At 46.1% G+C, this 23184-nt stretch overlaps 1 protein-coding gene across 7 annotated transcripts in view; it reads left to right on the top strand.

Annotated features, from left to right (window-relative positions):
- Positions 1-23184, top strand: part of LOC112251945 (Nance-Horan syndrome protein-like) — a 64127-nt gene that overhangs the window by 21907 nt on the left and 19036 nt on the right. For 2 of the 7 annotated variants that reach the window (XM_042322785.1, XM_042322786.1), the window contains 5 exons: positions 1523-4585; positions 7831-7967; positions 11333-11377; positions 11729-11797; positions 22407-22584. In XM_042322785.1, the coding sequence (XP_042178719.1) occupies positions 7902-7967; positions 11333-11377; positions 11729-11797; positions 22407-22584 (358 nt within the window). In that variant the 5' untranslated portion in view covers positions 1523-4585; positions 7831-7901. Of the gene's footprint in view, positions 1-1522; positions 4586-7830; positions 7968-11332; positions 11378-11728; positions 11798-22406; positions 22585-23184 lie in introns of those variants that run through there. The other 5 variants (XM_024422807.2, XM_042322783.1, XM_042322784.1 and 2 more) reach the window with 5 other exon arrangements.

Here is a 23184-nt window from a genome sequence, read left to right as displayed (position 1 = left end):
TGAGAAACTTCAGCGTTTTCTATCCAAATCTATGAATAATATGCATATCTTATATTCTTGGCATGAGTAGCAGGAAGTTGAAATTGGGCACGCTATTTATCCAAAAGTGAAAATTCTGCCCCCTAGCTTCGAGGTTAAGAACAAATTCTTATTTACAAGGGCAGCCTACTCCTTCCTCCCCAACGGGGATCTGAACCTTGGTCTCCCACTTGCTCCGCATTCTGTAGTGACAAGGTACAAATTGTCGTTCTACCCCTGAACAAGGCAGTTGTTCCTAGGCTGTCATTGGAAATAAGAATTTGTTCTTAACTGATTTACCTAGTGAAATAAAGGTTTTAAAAAAAAATGTAAGGAATTGGTCACTTTCCTATGTTTTACTATAGTATTTATTGTAGACTACACAGTAGCCTAATAAACAAACACATTTCGTTAATAAAATAATGATCAAAAAATATGCTTTCAAAATAGATGTTGATTTAGTTATGCATCCATAACGAATTACTATGGGAATAAATATCACTGATTTACAGAAATATTGGAACAAAGTTGTCTTAAGGCAAACGATTCAGAATCCTCCGATCCTGTAGCCTACTCCTGACGTCACATTGTACAGCGTGAGGGTTTCGTTTTTCTCTGAATAGAAACACCATAATATTAATCAAATTTAATTAAGCCGAATTTATTGAAATCAATCCCAATCACTTATTACAAAAAGGTTTTCAATTCTCTGGTAATGCCAGTACAGAATACTATCAAATGCTTCTCAAAGATGCCCTCTGGCGGTCAAACTAGTAATAATGTGCAGTAACAGAAAGAATGGCTGAGAATTAAACAACGTGCCACAGAATGCCGAGGCAGCACGCAAGGTGTGACACAACTTGAGGGACCACTGTAGGCTCGTGTCTAGAGTCTGGGTTTCCCTTTCTAGTCCATGATTGTTTTTAAGCCCTGCCACATCCGAGGAGCGTCAGAGCCGGTGTAGTAGGATTAAATCTTAATCCTGTATTGACGCTTTGCTTGTTTGATGGTTCGTCTGAGGGCATAACACCATCCATATTGGATTTCTATTTTTCAACTGTGCTGTGATGTTTCACAGAAGTTATGAACTTTTAATATTCTCATTTGTTTCTACAGTTTTGTAAATGTAATTCTTTTAGCCAAAAAGTTCATTTTATTATTGATCAATTTGACTTCAAATCACACAGTATTGCTATTTGCAGAGTTGGCTAAAAAAAAATATATATATTTAACCGATCACAATTTTCTTTAACCAATCTGTCTTTAATGCATGGCCGACAGACAAGTTCCTTACTTTCTTCCCCTTCCACTTGCCTCCCACTGAAGGCCTGTAGGTTCACCCCTGAAGGCCTGTAGGTTCACCCCTGTACTAACATGTCTGTAATAGATCTAAAAGCTGTTAAGATACTGTGTTCATGTTTCATGAAAGGAGTGTATATATGTTAGGGTTTAATGCACTGACTGAATGCTGATCATTTTTTATTTTTTTACTCCGCTGGTCTAGGGATGAAATTACACCTAGGCAAGACCAAGTCCTCACTGTCCGACACCGAGTCAAGTCCAAGATGCTCAATTTGTAGGCTCGAGACCGGACTCGAGTACTACAACACCTGAATGGAGTCTAGCTCAGATGGATCTCTCTCCAGCTGGGCCAGCTCACCCTGTAGCCCACTCTGTCCTCTCAACCAGGGGAGTCATGCACCCATTTATTTTAGTGGAACAAAATATGTGAGGGTGGATGGCAAATTCAGTGTACAGAAAAACAAACTGCTTTTCCTGCAATGTAGAGCCATAATCATTATGCAGATGTACATTTAAAAAAAAATATTCTACATTGGTTATCCAAGCACACTGTACCTTTCCTGTTCTATTGTCATTTTAATGAGGGTGTCATTCTGACTTGTAAATCACACTTCTCAATATACTGCACTAACATGCTTAGGACAATACATCCAAATTACAACACAGCACATGGGCTCATAACCAATGTTTTTTTATACACACTAGATTAAATGAAATGTAGGACTGCTTTTCTGAGGAGTGCCATTATGGCTGACCGGTGGCCTCCATGGGTAGAATATGGTATCGGCAATCCTGGGTTTCTAGTCGTACATCCTTGGATCATAACGCACGTCATTGCAGGTAACTGACAAAATAAAGGACATTCCAATATAAAGTGTCTTTAATAAAGTGTTGGACCACCACGAGCCAGAACCGCTTCAATGCGCCTTGGCATAAATTCTACAAGGGTCTGGAACTCTATTGGAGGGATGCGACACGATTCTTCAACACGGAATTCCATCATTTGGTGTTTTGATGAAGGTGGTGGAAAACGCTGTCTCAGGCACCAGTCCAGAATCTCTCATAAGTTATTCAATTGGGTTGAGATGGTGATTGACACCCTTTAAACTCCCTATGCTCCTTTTGAGACTCCTCTTTCAAAGCCTAAATAATAGGCAACTGGGCATTTTTATACTGTACATGACCCTGAGCATGATGGGATGTTAATTGCTAAATTAACTTAGGAACCAAACCTGTGTGGAATCACCGGCTTTCAATATGATTTGTATCCCTCATTTACTCAAGTGTTTCCTTTATTTTGGCAGTTACCTAAATAATAGCGTCATCACAAATATCCTGATATTATCATAAGGTGCCAGATTACATTTAAACCAATGGTTAGGGTTACATTGTAATATTTTTCTGCATATCTAAGCAGGACTCTTGTCTGTATCATTGTGACTGGTTGGTTATTTTTTTTAAATAAAATAAATATGCTTCTCTGCTAAAAGCCCAACCTGCCCGCTCCACCGCTAACCCTGCCCACCCTGTTTGTCCCGTAGCCCAACCTGTTTGTCCCGTAGCCCAACCTGCCCGCTCCACTGCCCACCCTGTTTGTCCCGTAGCCCACCCTATTTGTCCCGTAGCCCACCCTGTTCCCTCTACAACTAATCTGCTGCTTTAGGGGATCTGCTGCTGGTGACATACTTCTGTCTATGGTGCCCCTTGGCTCTTCCCACCGGGGTGGGGGGGTGTATGTATATGGTATTATTCAGTGTTAGCACCACCCCCAGTGCTTCTACATCTCTTGTATTCTAGGACAGTAACTGACCCTGGCCACCTGTCATATTTGTTGTTATTCAAATATCTGCCTCGTCATGCCCGGCTACACTTAATAAGAAATATAGGTCATCTAAATTGAAGTAGAACCTCTTTCTAATTCTGTGAAATGCAGACACTGGAGAAACGTCAATGATTCAGAGAAACAAAGCAAACAGCATGTTCTAGACATAAGGGCCAGTCATAATCTACATGGTCCCATTCTGGGTCAAATCCCTAGAATCAGAGGGGATTGAATTCAAACTGAAATCCCTGCCTGGCTTTAATCTGGCTGTGTATACAATAAAACAATAACACAATAGACAATACCTTGGACCAGTTACAATATGTGGTTGATTTCATGGCATCTTAATACCATGACTACATATCCTATGTTTTGAAAGTCTTGTAACTGAACTTCATACTCCTGTAGGTGTATAATGTAACCTACTGTATCATCAATACCATAGCATGACCAGAATTATTACAGGAAGCTCAGTAACAGCACTGAATAAGCATACATTATTCTTCTGGGCTTTTCTTGCTTGCTTAAGTGCGTGCATGACACACTTTTCATTTTATATTGCTGTACTTCCAAATCTCTGTAGCAGTAGCGTCAGGCTAGCCTGGTTATATACTGCTCTGTAGCTGTAGCAGTAGCGTCAGGCTAGCCTGGTTATATACAGCTCTGTAGCAGTAGCGTCAGGCTAGCCTGGTTATATACCGCTCTGTAGCTGTAGCGTCAGGCTAGCCTGGTTATATACCGCTCTGTAGCTGTAGCGTCAGGCTAGCCTGGTTATATACAGCTCTGTAGCAGTAGCGTCAGGCTAGCCTGGTTATGTACTGCTCTGTAGCAGTAGCGTCAGGCTAGCCTGGTTATGTACTGCTCTGTAGCAGTAGCGTCAGGCTAGCCTGGTTATGTACTGCTCTGTAGCAGTAGCGTCAGGCTAGCCTGGTTATGTACTGCTCTGTAGCAGTAGCATGGTTCTAAAGCCTAATAACTCCACTATTGTATGTAGGTTGAGATTGATTTGAGTTACTGTTGGAAACCAGTGGTAGACCAGGTCGTGTGGGTTAGCTGGTAGACTAGGTCGTGCGGGTGTGGGTTAGCTGGTCGTGCGGGTGTGGGTTAGCTGGTAGACCAGGTCGTGTCATGCCGAGTTATTTTTTTTTCTCTGGTAGTCCTTATGTTCACAGAACTCATGGAGCGTTTCACCTCATTGGTTTCACACAGATCATTCGGAACCCTGCTCTGCCTAAACACCACCCATTCTCCTGTTCTCATGCATCTCACCCCCCTCCCTCCACTCCACAGCGGTATCAGACCTGGATGTAGAGTGTAAGTTATCAGACTACTACGTGTCTCCATGGCTCCTCCAGAGGAATGTGTTCCTGCCCTCCACCAGACCACCATGTCTCCAGGAGCTGCACCGCACCGCACAGCAGGGCCTCGGGGCCAGCCACAGAGGTACACGCACGCACACACTAACAGCACTAGCACGCACCCGGACACGCGCACACATTGCACAGAAGTTAGGTCTTAAGCAGCAAACATCGTTCAGTCAGTAGCAATTAACCAATCATGTAATATTACATGACATCTCTCTACGCTCCTCCACTCTACTTTTGTCTTTGCTTGTCTGTGAAATGTATTTTATTTTCAGTGTTTTCGTGCGTGTCGTTTTGCGTCAGGCAGTAAAGGTCTGAATCTCCTGTTTGTAGGAAGTAACATACAAGTGCCATCTAGTGGATCAATAGAAACACCTCACTCAGATATAGTACAGCAGTATGGTGACAGTAGATGTAGTACAGTAGTATGGTGACAGTATATATATATATAGAGTGCAGTAGTATGGTGACAGTAGATAGAGTGCAGTAGTATGGTGACAGTAGATAGAGTGCAGTAGTATGGTGACAGTAGATATGGTGACAGTAGATATAGTGAAAGTAGTATGGTGACAGTAGATATAGTGAAAGTAGTATGGTGACAGTAGATATAGTGAAAGTAGTATGGTGACAGTAGATATAGTGCAGTAGTATGGTGACAGTAGATATAGTGCAGTAGTATGGTGACAGTAGATATAGTGCAGTAGTATTTTGACAGTAGATATAGTGCAGTAGTATTTTGACAGTAGATATAGTGCAGTAGTATGGTGACAGTAGATATAGTGACAGTAGATATAGTGCAGTAGTATGGTGACAGTAGATATAGTGCAGTAGATATGGTGACAGTAGATATGGTGACAGTAGTATGGTGACAGTGGTATGGTGACAGTAGATATGGTGACAGTAGATATAGTACAGTGGTATGGTGACAAATCAAATTGTATTTGTCGCATACACATGGTTAGCAGATGTTAATGCGAGTGTAGCGAAATGCTTGTGCTTCTAGTTCCGACAATGCAGTAATAACGAACAAGTAATCTAACTAACAATTCCAAAAAAAAAAAAACTACGGTCTTATACACAGTGTAAGGGGATAAAGAATATGTACATAAGGATATATGAATGAGTGATGGTACAGAGCAGCATAGGCAAGATACAGTAGATGATATCGAGTACAGTATATACATATGAGATAAGTATGTAAACAAAGTGGCGTAGTTAAAGTGGCTAGTGATACATGTATTACATAAGGATGCAGTCGATGATATAGAGTACAGTATATACGTATGCATATGAGATGAATAATGTAGGGTAAGTAACATTATATAAGGTAGCATTGTTTAAAGTGGCTAGTGATATATTTTACATAATTTCCCATCAATTCCCATTATTAAAGTGGCTGGAGTAGAGTCAGTGTCATTGACAGTGTGTTGGCAGTAGCCACTCAGTAGATATAGTGCAGTAGGTATGGTGACAGTAGATATGGTGACAGTGGATATAGGACAGTAGTATGGTGACAGTAGATATGGTGACAGTAGGTATGGTGCCAGTAGATATAGTACAGTAGTATGGTGACAGTAGATACAGTAGATACAGTAGATACAGTGACAGTAGATGTAGATACAGTGACAGTAGATATAGTACAGTAGTATGGTGACAGATATAGTACAGTAGTATGGTGACAGTAGATATAGTGGCAGTAGATATGGTGACAGTAGTTATGGTTATGGTGTTATGGTGACAGATATGGTGACAGTAGTTATGGTGCAGTATATATGGTGACAGTAGATATAGTATGGTGACAGTAGATATAGTATGGTGACAGTGTGACAGTACAGTAGATATAGTGCAGTAATATGGTGACAGCATTATGGTGACAGATAGTATAGTAGTATGGTGACAGTATATATAGTACAGTAGTATGGTGACAGTATATATAGTACAGTAGTATGGTGACAGATAGTATAGTAATATGGTGACAGTTATGGTGACAGGTATAGTAGTGTGGTGACAGATATAGAACAGTAGTATGTTGACAGTATATATAGTATAGTAGTATGGTGACAGTATATGTAGTATGGTGACAGTATATATAGTATAGTAGTATGGTGACAGTATATATAGTATGGTGACAGGAGTATGGTGACAGGAGTATGGTGACAGGAGTGTGGTGACAGGAGTGTGGTGACAGGAGTGTGGTGACAGGAGTGTGGTGACAGGAGTGTGGTGACAGGAGTGTGGTGACAGGAGTGTGGTGACAGGAGTGTGGTGACAGGAGTGTGGTGACAGGAGTGTGGTGACAGGAGTGTGGTGACAGGAGTGTGGTGACAGGAGTGTGGTGACAGGAGTGTGGTGACAGGAGTGTGGTGACAGGAGTGTGGTGACAGGAGTATGGTGACAGGAGTGTGGTGACAGGTATAGTAGTGTGGTGACAGGTATAGTAGTGTGGTGACAGGTATAGTAGTGTGGTGACAGGTATAGTAGTGTGGTGACAGGTATAGTAGTGTGACATAGTACAGTAGTGTGGTGACAGGTACAGTAGTGTGGTGACATAGTACAGTAGTGTGGTGACATAGTACAGTAGTATGGTGACATAGTACAGTAGTATGGCGACATATAGTACAGTAGTATGGCGACAGATATAGTACAGTAGTATGGCGACAGATATAGTACAGTAGAATGGCGACAGATATAGTACAGTAGTATGGCGACAGATATAGTACAGTAGAATGGCGACAGATATAGTACAGTAGTATGGCGACAGATATAGTACAGTAGAATGGCGACAGATATAGTACAGTAGTATGGCGACAGTATATATAGTACAGTAGTATGGCGACAGATATAGTACAGTAGAATGGCGACAGATATAGTACAGTAGTATGGCGACAGTATATATAGTACAGTAGTATGGCGACAGATATAGTACAGTAGAATGGCGACAGATATAGTACAGTAGAATGGCGACAGATATAGTACAGTAGTATGGCGACAGTATATATAGTACAGGAGTATGGCGACAGTATATATAGTACAGGAGTATGGCGACAGGAGTATGGCGACAGGAGTTATAGTAGAGTACAGTTGATATAGTAGAGTAGATATAGTAGAGTAGAGTTGATATAGTAGAGTTGATATAGTAGAGTACAGTTGATATAGTAGAGTTGATATAGTGCTATTTTACTTACACATGAAGGTACCTATAATTTCTGATGGGAAAAAAAACAAATGGGGAAAATAATTGGTGGATATAGCATTTTGGAAATTCTCTCCACATGTTTTGCTGTTTTCATTGCTTGTGTGTGTGTGTGTGTGTGTGTGTCTCAGATTACCAGCTGAGACAGCAAGCGAGCAGCAGAAGACGCAAAGTGACCATCGCTGTCTCTGTGGCACCCCCTATGCCCACGTACCCCTCACCACACTCTGCCAGGAGGAGACCGCAGAGGGGCTGGAGCCTGACTGCGGTAACACAACTTCCACTCATATCAACTACCAACTTATGGATAACAGACATATACTTACAGACAATATCTATGATAAAGCCTCTAGGTGCCACACCATTTTGAGTCATCTGTTTCCTATTCTGATGACCAGGTTCCATCCTCACAGGGACTGCTGTCAAATCAAATTGTATTTGTCATAATGTGCCAAATGCAAAATTTCACCATACAGTGAAATAGTTACTTATAAGGTGTTTGTGTGCGCATTGTACCCCCTTTTTCTCCCAAAATATTTGATCACGTTTCATTGCTGCAACTCCCCAACAGGCTCAGGAGAGGCAAAGGTGGAGTCATTCCTTCCTCCTGGGCCAATTATGGGACTCCCTGGGAACAGCCTGGGAATGAACCCGGGTCTGTAGTAACATTCTATTGTGCTGAGATGCAGTGCCTTAGACCTCTGAGCCACTTGGGAGGCCGCTGAGATGCAGTGCCTTAGACCTCTGAGCCACTTGGGAGGCCGCTGAGATGCAGTTCTAGGAAAAATAAGAGTTAAGAAAATAGGTACTTTAAAAAAAATATATACACGTTTTATGTAATAACGACGCTATATACAGGGGGTGGCGGTACCGAGTCAATGTACAGGTCAGTCAATGTACAGGTCAGTCAATGTACAGGTCAGTCAATGTACAGGTCAGTCAATGTACAGGTCAGTCAATGTACAGGTCAGTCAATGTACAGGTCAGTCAATGTACAGGTCAGTCAATGTACAGGTCAGTCAATGTACAGGTCAGTCAAGGTACAGGTCAGTCAATGTAATATGTACATACGTCACTTGAAGTTCTCTCCTTTCTTTAGTTCTCCATCGACGTGTCTGTGGTAAGAACCTGTCAATCCTGAGGTCGACTTTCCAGTTTTATATTTTTTGTCGCTTTAAATTATATATATTTTTATATCGCGTTTACAGACCCTTTACTCAGTACTATGTTGAAGCACCTTTGGCAGCGATTACAGCCTCAAGTCTTTTTGGGTATGACTCTACAGGCTTGGCACACCTGTAGATCCTCTCAAACTGTCAGGTTGGATGGAGAGAATCGTTGCACAGCTATTTTCAGGTCTCTCCAGAGATGTTCGATCAGGTTCAAGTCAGGCTTTGGCTGGGTGTTACGCATGCCTCTAGGAAGAGGGAACGCAACACCCTGCTACAACTCAACTCCCCGTGGAGTGAAAGCAGTATGGGACTGTAGGTGCGAGTAAGGATGACAAAAGGCAGAGAATTTACCATTTACTAGGAATTTATTCCGTCACACGGTAATATGGGGAAAAGGGGCTGGACGGAACAAAAGCAAAGAAAGTAAATCTCAAAGCCCCCCTCTCCTACCTTACCTGCCTACCCACTACTTACCTAATTTAGCACCACCTGGTGCCCTAACCAAAATACAGGGGGTGGTCCACCCAGGTCTTACCTAGTGTGCCTAGACAGTGAATATACTACGGGTATATGTATGCCCGCGGGCCCCTTGCCTAAGCACTCCCTAGGTGCCTTCCCCTTACCCCCTGGGAACAAATGAAACAATATTATTAACAATTTCACAAACCCAGAGAAACACAGGACATCAAATAGGCTCTGACTGAGCAACAAACTCACACAGAACCTAGCTGCTCCCATCAACAACTAACATAGTACATACCAACTGCCTGAGAAACAACCAACATATGCTATAACCATCCTCCTCTCTCAGCAATCATCTTTCTGCAATGACCTCCAAGCAGTGATCCCTCTCCTGAACAACAGAACACTGGCTTTTATAACTGGAGAAGGAGTCTAATGGGATACAGCTGTAACTTGACGAGTGGGCTCCAATTAGCTGTGGAGTCGACCAATCAGCTGCTTGGGGGACACACACTCAAATACACAAACTACAACACAAACTGGGGAAAGTAACACTGGGCCACTCAAGGACATTCAATTACTTGTCCCGAAGCCACTCCTGTGTTGTCTTGGCTGTGTACTTAGGATTGTTATCCTGTTGGAAGGTCTACCTTCACCCCAGTCTGAGGTGCTGAGTGCTCTGGACAAGTTATTTAAAAAAAAAAAAAATCAAGGATCTCTGTACTTTTCTCCATTCGTCTTTGCCTCGATCCTGACTAGTCTCCCAGTCCCTGCCGCTGAAAAACAGCATGATGCTGCCACCACGCTTCACTGTAGGGATGGTGCTAGCTTTCCTCCAGACGTGACGCTTGGCTTTCAGGCCAAAGAGTTCAATCTTGGTTTCATCAGACCAGAGAATCTTGTTTGTCATGGTCTGAGAGTCCTTTAGGTGCCTTTTGGCAAACTCCAAGCGGACTGTCATGTGCCTTTTACTGAGGAGTTGCTTCCGTCTGACCGCTCTACCATAAATGCCTGATTGGTGGAGTGCTGCAGAGATGTTTTTTTCTTCGGGAAGGTTCTCCCATGTCCACAGAAGAACTCTGGAGCTCAGTCAAGAGTTACCATCAAGTTCTTGGTCACCTCCTTGACCAAGGCCCTTCTCCCCGGATTGCTCAATTTGGCCGGGCGGCCAGCTCTAGGAAGAGTCTCGGTGGTGGAGGCTACTGTGCTCTTGGGGACCTTTAACGCTGCAGAAATGTTTTGGTACCCTTCCCTAGATCTGTGCTTCGACACAATCCTGTCTCGGAGCTCTACGGACAATTCTTTGGACCTCATGGCTTGGATTTTGTTCTGACATGCATTGTCAACTGTAGGACCTTTTATATAGACGTGTGTGAGCCTTTCCAAATAATGTCCAATCAATTGAATTTACCACAGGTGGACTCGAATCAAGTTGTAGAAACATCTCAAGGATGATCAATGGAGACATGATGCACCTGAGCTCCATTTCGAGTCTCATAGCAAAGGGTCTGAATACTTGCGTAAATAAGGTATCTGTTTTTTATTTTAAATCAATTTGCCAACATTTCTAAAAAATGTATTTTTGCATTGTCATAATGGAGGAGTGGCTTCAGGACAAGTAATTGAATGTCCTTGAGTGGCCCAGTGTTACGTTCCCCAGTTTCTGTGTTGTAGTTAGATTGAGGGAAATGTTTGATTTAATCCATTTTAGAATAAGGCTGTAACAAAACGTCAAAACAGTCAAGGGTGGAGAAATTTTCCGACTGCACTGTACATGTGCGTTCCACTTTCATCAAGAAAATATATGTTTTTAACAAAAAAAGGTTGTGAATCAGTTTCATTTTTCCTTTCCAGATGCAGTGGTCTGCATGTGTGAAGTCACAATGTATACTATTTCATCCTGAAATGCAGCGTTTCTTTGTTCAGTTCTGTTGAGTGGATGCATGTGAATGACAACATATGAATGTATGTCTGTGCCATGCATGTTTCTCCTCTCCAGCGGCAGGGGAAACCATTCGACGATCAGCAGCTAGAACAGACCAAGGTAACAGGAAAGAAGGGTTACTCATTTGTTCCATGGGTTTGAACTCTGCATCCTGTTCAGTTGCTCCTCAGTCATTCATGGGTCTGGGAAATGTCACAATCCTTCATCCTGCAGTTGATCAGAGGTTCTGGGTACCTGGACGGTTCTGTAATGTAACTGGTTTATTTAGCTCTCTTTCAGGACATAAACACCTGGTGACTGTCTCACCCTCTGTCTACATATCCGCTCGTCTCCGTCCTGAGATTTCCTTTGTCCCCAGTGTATTGTGGTTCAATAACCCTTAAAATGTCTGAGTCTGAATCCATTTATATTTCTTCATCATTCATTCATTTTGTCATCCTCATGTTGTAGTTTGACAGCCCCGCCCCCCGCTCCTCCTCCCTCACCGAATGTTGCCACTTCTCTCCCTGGGGCAGAAAGGTATTGGTCCATGTCTCCTCATCTCTCCTTCTCTCCTCTCTTGTCTCTTCCTCTCTTCTCTGTGCCTGTTGTGATGTTCTAACTCTAGAATGCTTCTCAAACATTCTTTCAACATTCCTTTTCTATACTGTTTGTTTCCTCCGACTCTAACCTGGTCAGAATCATAAACTGCCGTCTGTAAAAAAAATCAATCTCTGCTGAATAAATCCTTCTCTTTTACACAGTTGGACCAATTTAAATGTTCACAGAGCAGATTGTTTTCCTAGTTCCTGCAGAGTCAGATACAGGTTGTAGAATAATATTCATTTGACATCTGAGCTGCAGTATGTTTGGAATGTGTGTGTCGCATACGAGGGTTCCAACCTGTTAAGAGTCCCAGCAGTCTGGGGTTACATAATGACTGGGTTCCATAATGACGGCGTTCTCTCTGTGATTACCCATCATGCCTCAGTACTGCGGTTACCCAGACCCCCCCCCCACCAAAGAGTACCAAAGAAAACAAAACTTTTTATTGTCTGCCTGTCTCTCGCTGTCTCCCGCTCTCTCTCGCTGTCTCCCTCTCTCTCGCTGTCTCCCGCTCTCCCGCTGTCTCCCGCTCTCTCTCGCTCTCTCTCGCTGTCTCCCGCTGTCTCCCGCTCTCTCTCGCTCTCTCTCGCTGTCTCCCGCTCTCTCTCGCTGTCTCTCGCTGTCTCCCGCTCTCTCTCGCTGTCTCCCGCTCTCTCTCGCTGTCTCCCGCTCTCTCTCGCTGTCTCCCGCTGTCTCTCGCTGTCTCCCGCTGTCTCCCGCTCTCTCTCGCTGTCTCCCGCTCTCTCTCTCTCCCGCTGTCTCCCGTCTCTCTCTCGCTGTCTCCCGCTCTCTCTCGCTGTCTCCCGCTCTCTCTCGCTGTCTCCCGCTCTCTCTCGCTGTCTCCCGCTCTCTCTCGCTGTCTCCCGCTGTCTCCCGCTCTCTCTCGCTGTCTCCCGCTCTCTCTCGCTGTCTCCCGCTCTCTCTCGCTGTCTCGCTGTCTCCCGCTCTCTCTCGCTGTCTCCCGCTCTCTCTCGCTCTCTCTCGCTGTCTCCCGCTCTCTCTCGCTGTCTCCCGCTCTCTCTCGCTGTCTCCCGCTCTCTCTCGCTCTCTCTCGCTGTCTCCCGCTCTCTCTCGCTGTCTCCCGCTCTCTCTCGCTGTCTCCCGCTCTCTCTCGCATTCTGTCTCTCTCCTGCTCTCTCCCGCTCTCTCGCTATCTCTCGCTGTCTGGCTCTCTAGCTCTCTCTCTCTGTCTCCCGCTCTCTGGCTCTCTAGCTCTGTCTCGCTGTGTCTCTCTCTCTAGCTCTGTCTAGCTGTGTCTCACTCGCTATCTCTTGATTTCTGTCTCTGTCTCGCTGTGTCTCACTCGCTCTCTCTCTGCCCTTATTGTTGTAAAAACAAATCCACTGTAAATGTTCTCTTTGATTTGTTTTCCTATTTGGGGAATGTTTCCAAGGAGACGGTTCCTTTTGTGGCATTTTGTTGCCTCTTAAATCTGCTGGGAACTGACACCCAGAGGAGAGAGCTGCTTTAACTTGGACATGGGGGTAGTGCAGGGTAAGAATGAGAGGAGGGTAGAGGAGGATGGGAACCAGTTGAACCCATGTGGACCTCTCTGTTAGGACCTGAAGGTAAGAGCTCTTTAACCAGATTAATTCATTCAGAAATAGTTTCTTTCAGCTTGGATGCCAGAAGAAAAGGGTTTGTTTTCAGCATTGCCAAGCTCCACGGTTGAGAAGCAAAGAAAACATTTCTGACGTTTAGTTTAGTGACCATATTGAAGTTTGGGGAAGCAGAAAGTCAGAGAGCAGTCTGACCCAGAGAGCAGTCTGACCCAGAGAGCAGTCTGACCCAGAGAGCAGTCTGACCCAGAGAGCAGTCTGACCCAGAGAGCAGTCTGACCCAGAGAGCAGTCTGACCCAGAGAGCAGTCCCAGAGAGCAGTCTGACCCAGAGAGCAGTCTGACCCAGAGAGCAGTCTGACCCAGAGAGCAGTCTGACCCAGTGTTTTTGGTCCAGCCCCAAACCTTTTGATGGTAAACATTTTTTTATTAATTTACAAAAATGTAAAGTCTATTTTGAGTTTCCATAACCACACTATGCAGTATTTAAAACAAATGTTTTACTGACACATTTGTATGACTAAAATAAACAATCCAATAAACTGTGCTAGGCAGTAGCAGGCACACTGCAAAATGCCCCTGGAGTGACATGGTACCTGATGTGATTGGAGGAGATGTCGTGGACCTCTCACGTCCCAGAAAGCTTTTGACTGAAGCGCCTCTCTTCTGACGTCAGCACGGTGCCCCCTATGGACGGAAGCTGAACTACAAAGCTTTCCTATGGACGGAAGCTGAACTACAAAGCTTTCCTATGGACGGAAGCTGAACTACAAAGCTTTCCTATGGACGGAAGCTGAACTACAAAGCTTTCCTATGGACGGAAGCTGAACTACAAAGCTTTCCTATGGACGGAAGCTGAACTACAAAGCTTTCCTATGGACGGAAGCTGAACTACAAAGCTTTCCTATGGACGGAAGCTGAACTACAAAGCTTTCCTATGGACGGAAGCTGAACTACAAAGCTTTCCTGGACGGAAGCTGGCTTTCCTATGGACGGAAGCTGAACTACAAAGCTTTCCTATGGACGGAAGCTGAACTACAAAGCTTTCCTATGGACGGAAGCTGAACTACAAAGCTTTCCTATGGACGGAAGCTGAACTACAAAGCTTTCCTATGGACGGAAGCTGAACTACAAAGCTTTCCTATGGACGGAAGCTGAACTACAAAGCTTTCCTATGGACGGAAGCTGAACTACAAAGCTTTCCTATGGACGGAAGCTGAACTACAAAGCTTTCCTATGGACGGAAGCTGAACTACAAAGCTTCCTATGGACGGAAGCTGAACTACAAAGCTTCCTATGGACGGAAGCTGAACTACAAAGCTTCCTATGGACGGAAGCTGAACTACAAAGCTTCCTATGGAAGGAAGCTGAACTACAAAGCTTCCTATGGACGGAAGCTGAACTACAAAGCTTCCTATGGAAGGAAGCTGAACTACAAAGCTTCCTATGGAAGGAAGCTGAACTACAAAGCTTCCTATGGAAGGAAGCTGAACTTTTCAACAACTTGATATTTAACCCGTTTAAAATGGGCAGTGTTGAGGTGGTAGAACTGACTAAATTAATTGACTCATAGAGGTCTTATAACCCGTTCTACAGGTAAATATGCTTGGCTGTTATTTTCATAGGCTATGCAACTATTTGTCATTTTAAAAAAGCTGCCCATTATTAAATCTGTGAAATTAATTCATTGAGCTTTTATTTGCATTACTGTTTTTCTTCACTCAGATAAATATTTGTTCTATTGTTGTTGCATTGTCAAGAGATTAATCTGCCAGTCAGCATTTCATTGCACTGTGTACATGACAAATTAACAAACTGGAACTTAGAAGGGAAGGTGAGGGCAGCCAGAAAGAGGGGAAACGATAGTGGTATAGTATGGAGAGGGGAGGAGAGTGGTATAGTATGGAGAGGGGAGGAGAGTGGTATAGTATGGAGAGGGGAGGAGAGTGGTATAGTATGGAGAGGGGAGGAGAGTGGTATAGTATGGAGAGGGGAGGAGAGTGGTATAGTATGGAGAGGGGAGGAGAGTGGTATAGTATGGAGAGGGGAGGAGAGTGGTATAGTATGGAGAGGGGAGGAGAGTGGTATAGTATGGAGAGGGGAGGAGAGTGGTATAGTATAGGGAGGAGAGGGGAGGAGAGTGGTATAGTATGGAGGGGAGGAGAGTGGTATAGTATGGAGAGGGGAGGAGAGTGGTATAGTATGGAGAGGGGAGGAGAGTGGTATAGTATGGAGAGGGGAGGAGAGTGGTATAGTGAGGAGAGGGGTATAGTATGGAGAGGGGAGGAGAGGGGGTATAGTATGGAGAGGGGAGGAGAGGGGTATAGTATGGAGAGGGGTATAGTATGGAGAGGGGTATAGTATGGAGAGGGGAGGAGAGGGGTATAGTATGGAGAGGGGAGGAGAGGGGTATAGTATGGAGAGGGGTATAGTATGGAGAGGGGTATAGTATGGAGAGGGGTATAGTATGGAGAGGGGAGGAGAGGGGTATAGTATGGAGAGGGGAGGAGAGGGTTATAGTATGGAGAGGGGAGGAGAGGGGTATAGTATGGAGAGGGGAGGAGAGGGGTATAGTATGGAGAGGGGGGAGGGGAGAGGGGTATAGTATGGAGAGGGGTATAGTATGGAGAGGGGAGGAGAGGGGTATAGTATGGAGAGGGGTATAGTATGGAGAGGGGAGGAGAGGGGTATAGTATGGAGAGGGGAGGAGAGGGGTATAGTATGGAGAGGGGAGGAGAGTGGTATAGTATGGAGAGGGGAGGAGAGTGGTATAGTATGGAGAGGGGAGGAGAGGGGTATAGTATGGAGAGGGGAGGAGAGGGGTATAGTAGGGAGAGGGGTATAGTATGGAGAGGGGAGGAGAGGGGTATAGTATGGAGAGGGGAGGAGAGGGGAGAGGGGAGGAGGGGTATAGTATGGAGAGGGGAGGAGAGGGGTATAGTATGGAGTATAGGGGAGGAGAGGGGTATAGTATGGAGAGGGGAGGAGAGGGGTATAGTATGGAGAGGGGAGGGGGTATGGAGGGGTATAGTATGGAGGAGGGGTATAGTATGGAGAGGGGAGGAGAGGGGTATAGTATGGAGAGGGGTATAGTATGGAGAGGGGAGAGAGGGGTATAGTATGGAGAGGGGAGGAGAGGGGTATAGTATGGAGAGGGGAGGAGGGGTATAGTATGGAGGGAGGGGGTATAGTATGGAGGGGGAGAGGGGTATAGTATGGAGAGGAGAGGGGTATAGTATGGGAGGGGAGGAGAGGGGAGGAGAGGGGTATAGTATGGAGAGGGGAGGAGAGGGGTATAGTATGGAGAGGGGAGGAGAGGGGGTATAGTATGGAGGGGAGGGGTATAGTATGGAGAGGGGAGGAGAGGGGTATAGTATGGAGAGGAGAGGGGAGGAGAGGGGTATAGTATGGAGAGGGGAGGGGAGGAGAGGGGTATAGTATGGAGAGAGGGAGTATGGGGGGAGGAGAGGGGTATAGTATGGAGAGGGGAGGAGAGGGGTATAGTATGGAGAGGGGGTATAGTATGGAGAGGGGAGGAGAGGGGTATAGTATGGAGAGGGGAGGAGAGGGGTATAGTATGGAGAGGGGAGGAGAGGGGTATAGTATGGAGAGGGGAGGAGAGGGGTATAGTATGGAGGGGGGAGGAGAGGGGTATAGTATGGAGAGGGGAGGGGGTATGGAGAGGGGTATAGTATGGAGAGGGGTATAGTATGGAGAGGGGAGAGGGTATAGTATGGAGAGGGGAGGAGAGGGGTATAGTATGGAGAGGGGTATAGTATGGAGAGGGGAGGGGTATAGTATGGAGAGGGGGGAGGGGAGGAGGGGAGGAGAGGGGTATAGTATGGAGAGGGGAGGAGAGGGGTATAGTATGGAGAGGGGTATAGTATGGAGAGGGGTATAGTATGGAGGGGAGGGGTATAGGGAGGAGAGGGGTATAGTATGGAGGGGAGGGGGAGAGGGAGGAGGGAGGAGAGGGGTATAGTATGGAGAGGGGAGGAGAGGGGTATAGTATGGAGAGGGGTATAGTATGGAGAGGGGTATAGTATGGAGAGTGGTATAGTATGGAGAGGGGAGGAGAGGGGTATAGTATGGGGAGAGGGGGGGTATAGTATGGAGAGGGGAGGAGAGGGGTATAGTATGGAGAGGGGTATAGTATGGAGGGAGGGGTATAGTATGGAGAGGGGTATAGTATGGTATAGTATGGAGGGGATGGAGAGGGGTATAGTATGGGAGGGGTATAGTATGGGAGGGGATGGAGAGGGGGGGTATAGTATGGAGAGGGGTATAGTATGGAGAGGGGTATAGTATAGTATGGAGAGGGGTATGGAGGGGGGGTATGGAGAGGGGTATAGTATGGAGAGGGGTATAGTATGGAGAGGGGGGAGGAGAGGGGTATAGTATGGAGAGGGGAGGAGAGGGGTATAGTATGGAGAGGGGGGGAGGAGAGGGGTATAGTATGGAGAGGGGTATGGAGAGTATGGAGAGGGGTATGGAGAGGGGAGGAGAGGGGTATAGTATGGAGAGGGGAGGAGAGGGATAGGGGTATAGGGGTATGGAGAGGGGTATAGTATGGAGGGGTATAGTATGGAGAGGGGAGGAGAGGGGTATAGTATGGAGAGGGGAGGAGAGGGGTATAGTATGGAGAGGGGTATAGTATGGAGAGGGGTATAGTATGGAGAGGGGAGGAGAGGGGTATAGTATGGAGAGGGGTATAGTATGGAGAGGGGTATGGAGAGGGGAGGAGAGGGGTATAGTATGGAGAGGGGTATAGTATGGAGTGGGGAGGAGAGTGGTATAGTATGGGGGAGGAGAGTGGTATAGTATGGAGAGTGGTATAGTATGGAGAGGGGAGGAGAGGGGTATAGTATGGAGAGGGGAGGAGAGGAGAGGGGTATAGAGTAGGAGTAGGGAGTGGTGCGGCACGTTACGGGGAGTGGCGCAGAGCGGGACGGAGTAGGGAGTGGCGCAGAGCGGGACGGAGTAGGGAGCGGCACGTTACGGGGAGTGGAGCAGAGCGGGACGGAGTAGAGAGCGGCACATTACGGGGAGTGGAGCAGAGCGGGACGGAGTAGAGAGCGGCACATTACGGGGAGTGGAGCAGAGCGGGACGGAGTAGTAGAGAGCGGCACATTACGGGGAGTGGAGCAGAGCGGGACGGTGTAGGGAGTGGAGCAGAGCGGGACGGAGTAGGGAGTGGCGCGGCACGTTACGGGGAGTGGAGCGGGACGGAGTGGGGAGCGGGACGGAGTAGGGAGGGGAGTGGGGAGCGGGACGGAGTAGGGAGGGGAGCGGGACGGAGTAGGGAGGGGAGCGGAGCGGGACGGAGTAGGGAGGGGAGCGGCAGGGAGGGAGGGAGGGGAGCGGGACGGAGTAGGGAGACGGGAGGGGAGCGGGACGGAGTAGGGAGTGGAGGGGAGCGGAGCGGGACGGAGTAGGGAGTGGAGTGGAGGGGAGCGGAGCGGGACGGAGTAGGGAGTGGTGCGGCACGTTACGGGGAGTGGAGCAGAGCGGGACGGAGTAGGGAGTGGCGCGGCACGTTACGGGGAGTAGAGCAGAGCGGGACGGTGTAGGGAGTAGTGGTACCAATTGGATGTCTCCATCCGCAACATTTCAAGCTAGCTGTGGCGTGACCTTACAACACGTTCTTAACTCTGTTCCACTATTACATCATCACATATAAACATGTATGTCTGGGATTCCTCTGGTGACCCACCTACCCTCAGCACTACTCATTCATGTCTCCTCTCGCTCTTCGACCATGGTACTGTACTTGTACTTCAAATCAAAATAAAATTGTATTTGTCGCATACACATTTAGCAGATGCTATCGCGGGTGTAGCAAAATGCGCCAACAGTGCAGTCATTTTAAAACTTTTTTTCTTTCTCATTATGGGGTATTGTGTGTGTGGATTGTTGAGAATTTAAAAAACATTTTTTTTTAGAATAATGCTGTAACGTAACAAAATGTGGAAAAAGTCTAGGTCTGAATACTTTCCGAGTGCACTGTATATACACTACCAATCAAAAGTTTGGACACCTATTTATTTAAGTGTTTTTCTTTATTTTTACTGTTTCTACATTGTAGAATACAAAACTGAAATAACACATAGTAACCAAAAAATGGTTAAACAAATCAAAATATATTTTAGATTGAAGAATCTACAAAGTTTGCCCTTTGCCTTGATGACAGTTTTGCATAGGCTTGGCATTCTCTCAACCAGCTTCACCTGGAATGCTTTTCCAACAATCTTGAAGTAGTTCCCACACATGCTAAGCACTTGTTGGCTGCTTTTCCTTCACTCTGCGGTCCAACTCATACAAACCATCTCATTTGGGTTGAGGTCAGGTGAATGGGGAGACCAGGTCATCAGATGCAGCACTCCATCACTCTCCTTCTTGGTCAAATAGCCCTTACACTGCCTGGAGGTGTGTTGGGGTCATTGTCCTGTTGAAAAAAATAGAAAGTTCCTCTAAGCGCAAACCAGATGGGATAGAGTATCGCTGTAGAATGCTGTGGAAGCAATGCTGGTTAAGTGCGCCTTGAATTCTAAATAAATCACAGCAAAGCACCATCACGCCACCCCCTCCATGCTTCACGGTGGGAACTACACATACGGAGATCATCCATTCAGCTACTCTGCTTCTCACAAAGACATGGCGGTTGGAACCAAACATCTCAAATTTGGACTCATCAGACCATCAGGCAGATTTCCACCAGTCTAATGTCCATTGCTCGTGTTTCTTAGCCCAAGCATGTCTCTTCTTCTTATTGGTGTCCTTTAGTAGTGGTTTCTTTGCAGCAATTCGACCATGAAGGCCTGATTTCATTATCTGAACAGTTGTTGAGATGTGTCTGTTACTTGAACTCTGTGAAGCATTTATTTGGGCTGCAATTTCTGAGGCTGGTAACTCTAATGAAAGCACGAACCACTGCTTTTAATCAGGGCAAGGTGACTGGTAACATGACCTAGACAGTGCAACTATTCCCTCCGCAAGGATATCAAACAAGCTAAGCGTCAGTATAGAGACAAAGTAGAATCTCAATTCAACGGCTCAGACTGCTCAGTGGCAGGGTCTACAGTCAATCACGGACTACAAGAAGAAAACCAGCCCAGTCACAGACCAGGATGTCTTGCTCCCAGGCAGACTAAATAACTTTTTTGCCCGCTTTGAGGACAATACAGTGCCACTGACACGGCCTGCAACGAAAACATGCGAACTCTCCTTCACTGCAGCCGAGGTGAGTAAAACATTTAAACGTGTTAACCCTCGCAAGGCTGCAGGCCCAGACAGCATCCCCAGCCGCGCCCTCAGAGCATGCGCAGACCAGCTGGCCGGTGTGTTCACGGACATATTCAATCAATCCCTATACCAGTCTGCTGTTCCCACATGCTTCAAGAGGGCCACCATTGTTCCTGTTCCCAAGAAAGCTAAGATAACTGAGCTAAACGACTACTGCCCCGTAGCACTCACTTCCGTCATCATGAAGTGCTTTGAGAGACTAGTCAAGGACCATATCACCTCCACCCTACCTGACACCCTAGACCCACTCCAATTTGCTTACCGCCCAAATATGTCCACAGACGATGCAATCTCAACCACACTGCACACTGCCCTAACCCATCTGGACAAGAGGAATACCTATGTGAGAATGCTGTTCATCGACTACAGCTCGGCATTCAACACCATAGTACCCTCCAAGCTCGTCATCAAGCTCGAGACCCTGGGTCTCGATCCCGCCCTGTGCAACTGGGTACTGGACTTCCTGACGGGCCGCCCCCAGGTGGTGAGGGTAGGCAACAACATCTCCACCCCGCTGATCCTCAACACTGGGGCCCCACAAGGGTGCGTTCTGAGCCCTCTCCTGTACTCCCTGGTCACGCACGCCTCCAACTCAATCATCAAGTTTGCGGACTTAGGTAGGCTTGATTACCAACAACGACGAGACGGCCTACAGGGAGGAGGTGAGGGCCCTCGGAGTGCAACTGCTCCGCCCACAACCGTAAGGCTCTCCAGGGGGTAGTGAGGTCTGCACAACGCATCACCGGGGGCAAACTACCTGCCCTCCAGGACACCTACACCACCCGACGCTACAGGAAGGCCATAAAGATCATCAAGGACATCAACCACCCGAGCCACTGCCTGTTCACCCCGCTGTCATCCAGAAGGCGAGGTCAGTACAGGTGCATCAAAGCTGGGACCGAGAGACTGAAAAACAGCTTCTATCTCAAGGCCATCAGACTGTTAAACAGCCACCACTAACATTGAGTGGCTGCTGCCAACACACTGTCAATGACACTGACTCAACTCCAGCCACTTTAATAATGGGAATTGATGGGAAATGATGTAAATATATCACTAGCCACTTTAAACAATGCTACCTTATATAATGTTACTTACCCTACATTATTCATCTCATATGCATACGTATATACTGTACTCTATATCATCGACTGCATCCTTATGTAATACATGTATCACTAGCCACTTTAACTATGCCACTTGGTTTACGTACTCATCTCATATGTATATACTGTACTCGATATCATCTACTGTATCTTGCCTATGCTGCTCTGTACCATCACTCATTCATATATCCTTATGTACATATTCTTTATCCCCTTACACTGTGTATAAGACAGTAGTTTTTTGGAATTGTTAGTTAGATTACTTGTTCGTTATTACTGCATTGTCGGAACTAGAAGCACAAGCATTTCGCTACACTCGCATTAACATCTGCTAACCATGTGTATGTGACAAATAAAATTGGATTTGATTTGAAGTTTACATTTTTTTTTGTATAGCTAGTTTAAATGTTGTCTTTGTGCATGTTGTAGGATACTTCTAATTGTGAGGTTTTTTATTAAATCACTTATGGATCAATAACCCTAACCATCTGCATGTAACTCTGCTGTAACCCAGCTCCATTAACCTGACCTTAACCATAACCCAACCCCTAACCTTTACCACCACTTACTGTTCCAGGCTGCTCCTCCCTCTGACAGTCTCGGCCAACGACCTCGGCACCCTGTCCCTAACGTTCCCTCCACGCTGGACAAGCAGACTAACTGGTCCAGAGTTCTCCCACTGCCCACACCTCAGGAGAGGATGAAGAGCGACTCACAAGTCATCACATCCTGTGTCATCCCAATTAACGTCACTGGTAAATACCATGCAGCTTCTTAACCCTTTGAATGCATCCAACACTCTATTGCTTATACACTACTTTTGACCATGGTCCACTTGACCAGTCTGTTTTCAGAGGTCTGCTCTGTCGCTGTACCACAGCAGCCCTCATTATTCTAACTGTCCGTCCCCACCTGTCCCTTATACTCGGGTGAAAGATTTTATTTATTTATTTATTCCACCTTTGTTGGGTGGGGTGCTGAGCTGTTGGCCGGGTTTGGGGTAGCCAGGAGGAAGGCATGGCCGTAGAGAAATGCTTATTGAAATTCTTATCGTGGTGGTGTTTCCTAGCCTCAGTGCAGTGGACAGCTGGGAGGAGGTGCTCTTATTCTCCATGGACTTTACTGTCCCCAAACTTTTTGGAGTTAGAGCTACAGGATGCAATTTTTTTTGAAAAGGCTAGCCTTTGCTTTCCTAACTGACTGAGTGTATTGGTTCCTGGCTTCCCTGAAAAGTTGCATGTCGCGAGGGCTATTCAATGCTAATGCAGAACGCCACAGGATGTTTTTGTGCTGGTCAAGAGCAGTCGGGTCTGGAGTGAACCAAGGTCTATATCTGTTCTTCGTTCTACATTTTT

The sequence above is a fragment of the Oncorhynchus tshawytscha genome, linkage group LG06 (genome assembly GCF_018296145.1).
Source record: "Oncorhynchus tshawytscha isolate Ot180627B linkage group LG06, Otsh_v2.0, whole genome shotgun sequence".
NCBI classification, from domain to species: Eukaryota; Metazoa; Chordata; class Actinopteri; order Salmoniformes; family Salmonidae; genus Oncorhynchus; species Oncorhynchus tshawytscha.
This window is presented reverse-complemented; position numbering and strand designations above follow the sequence as displayed.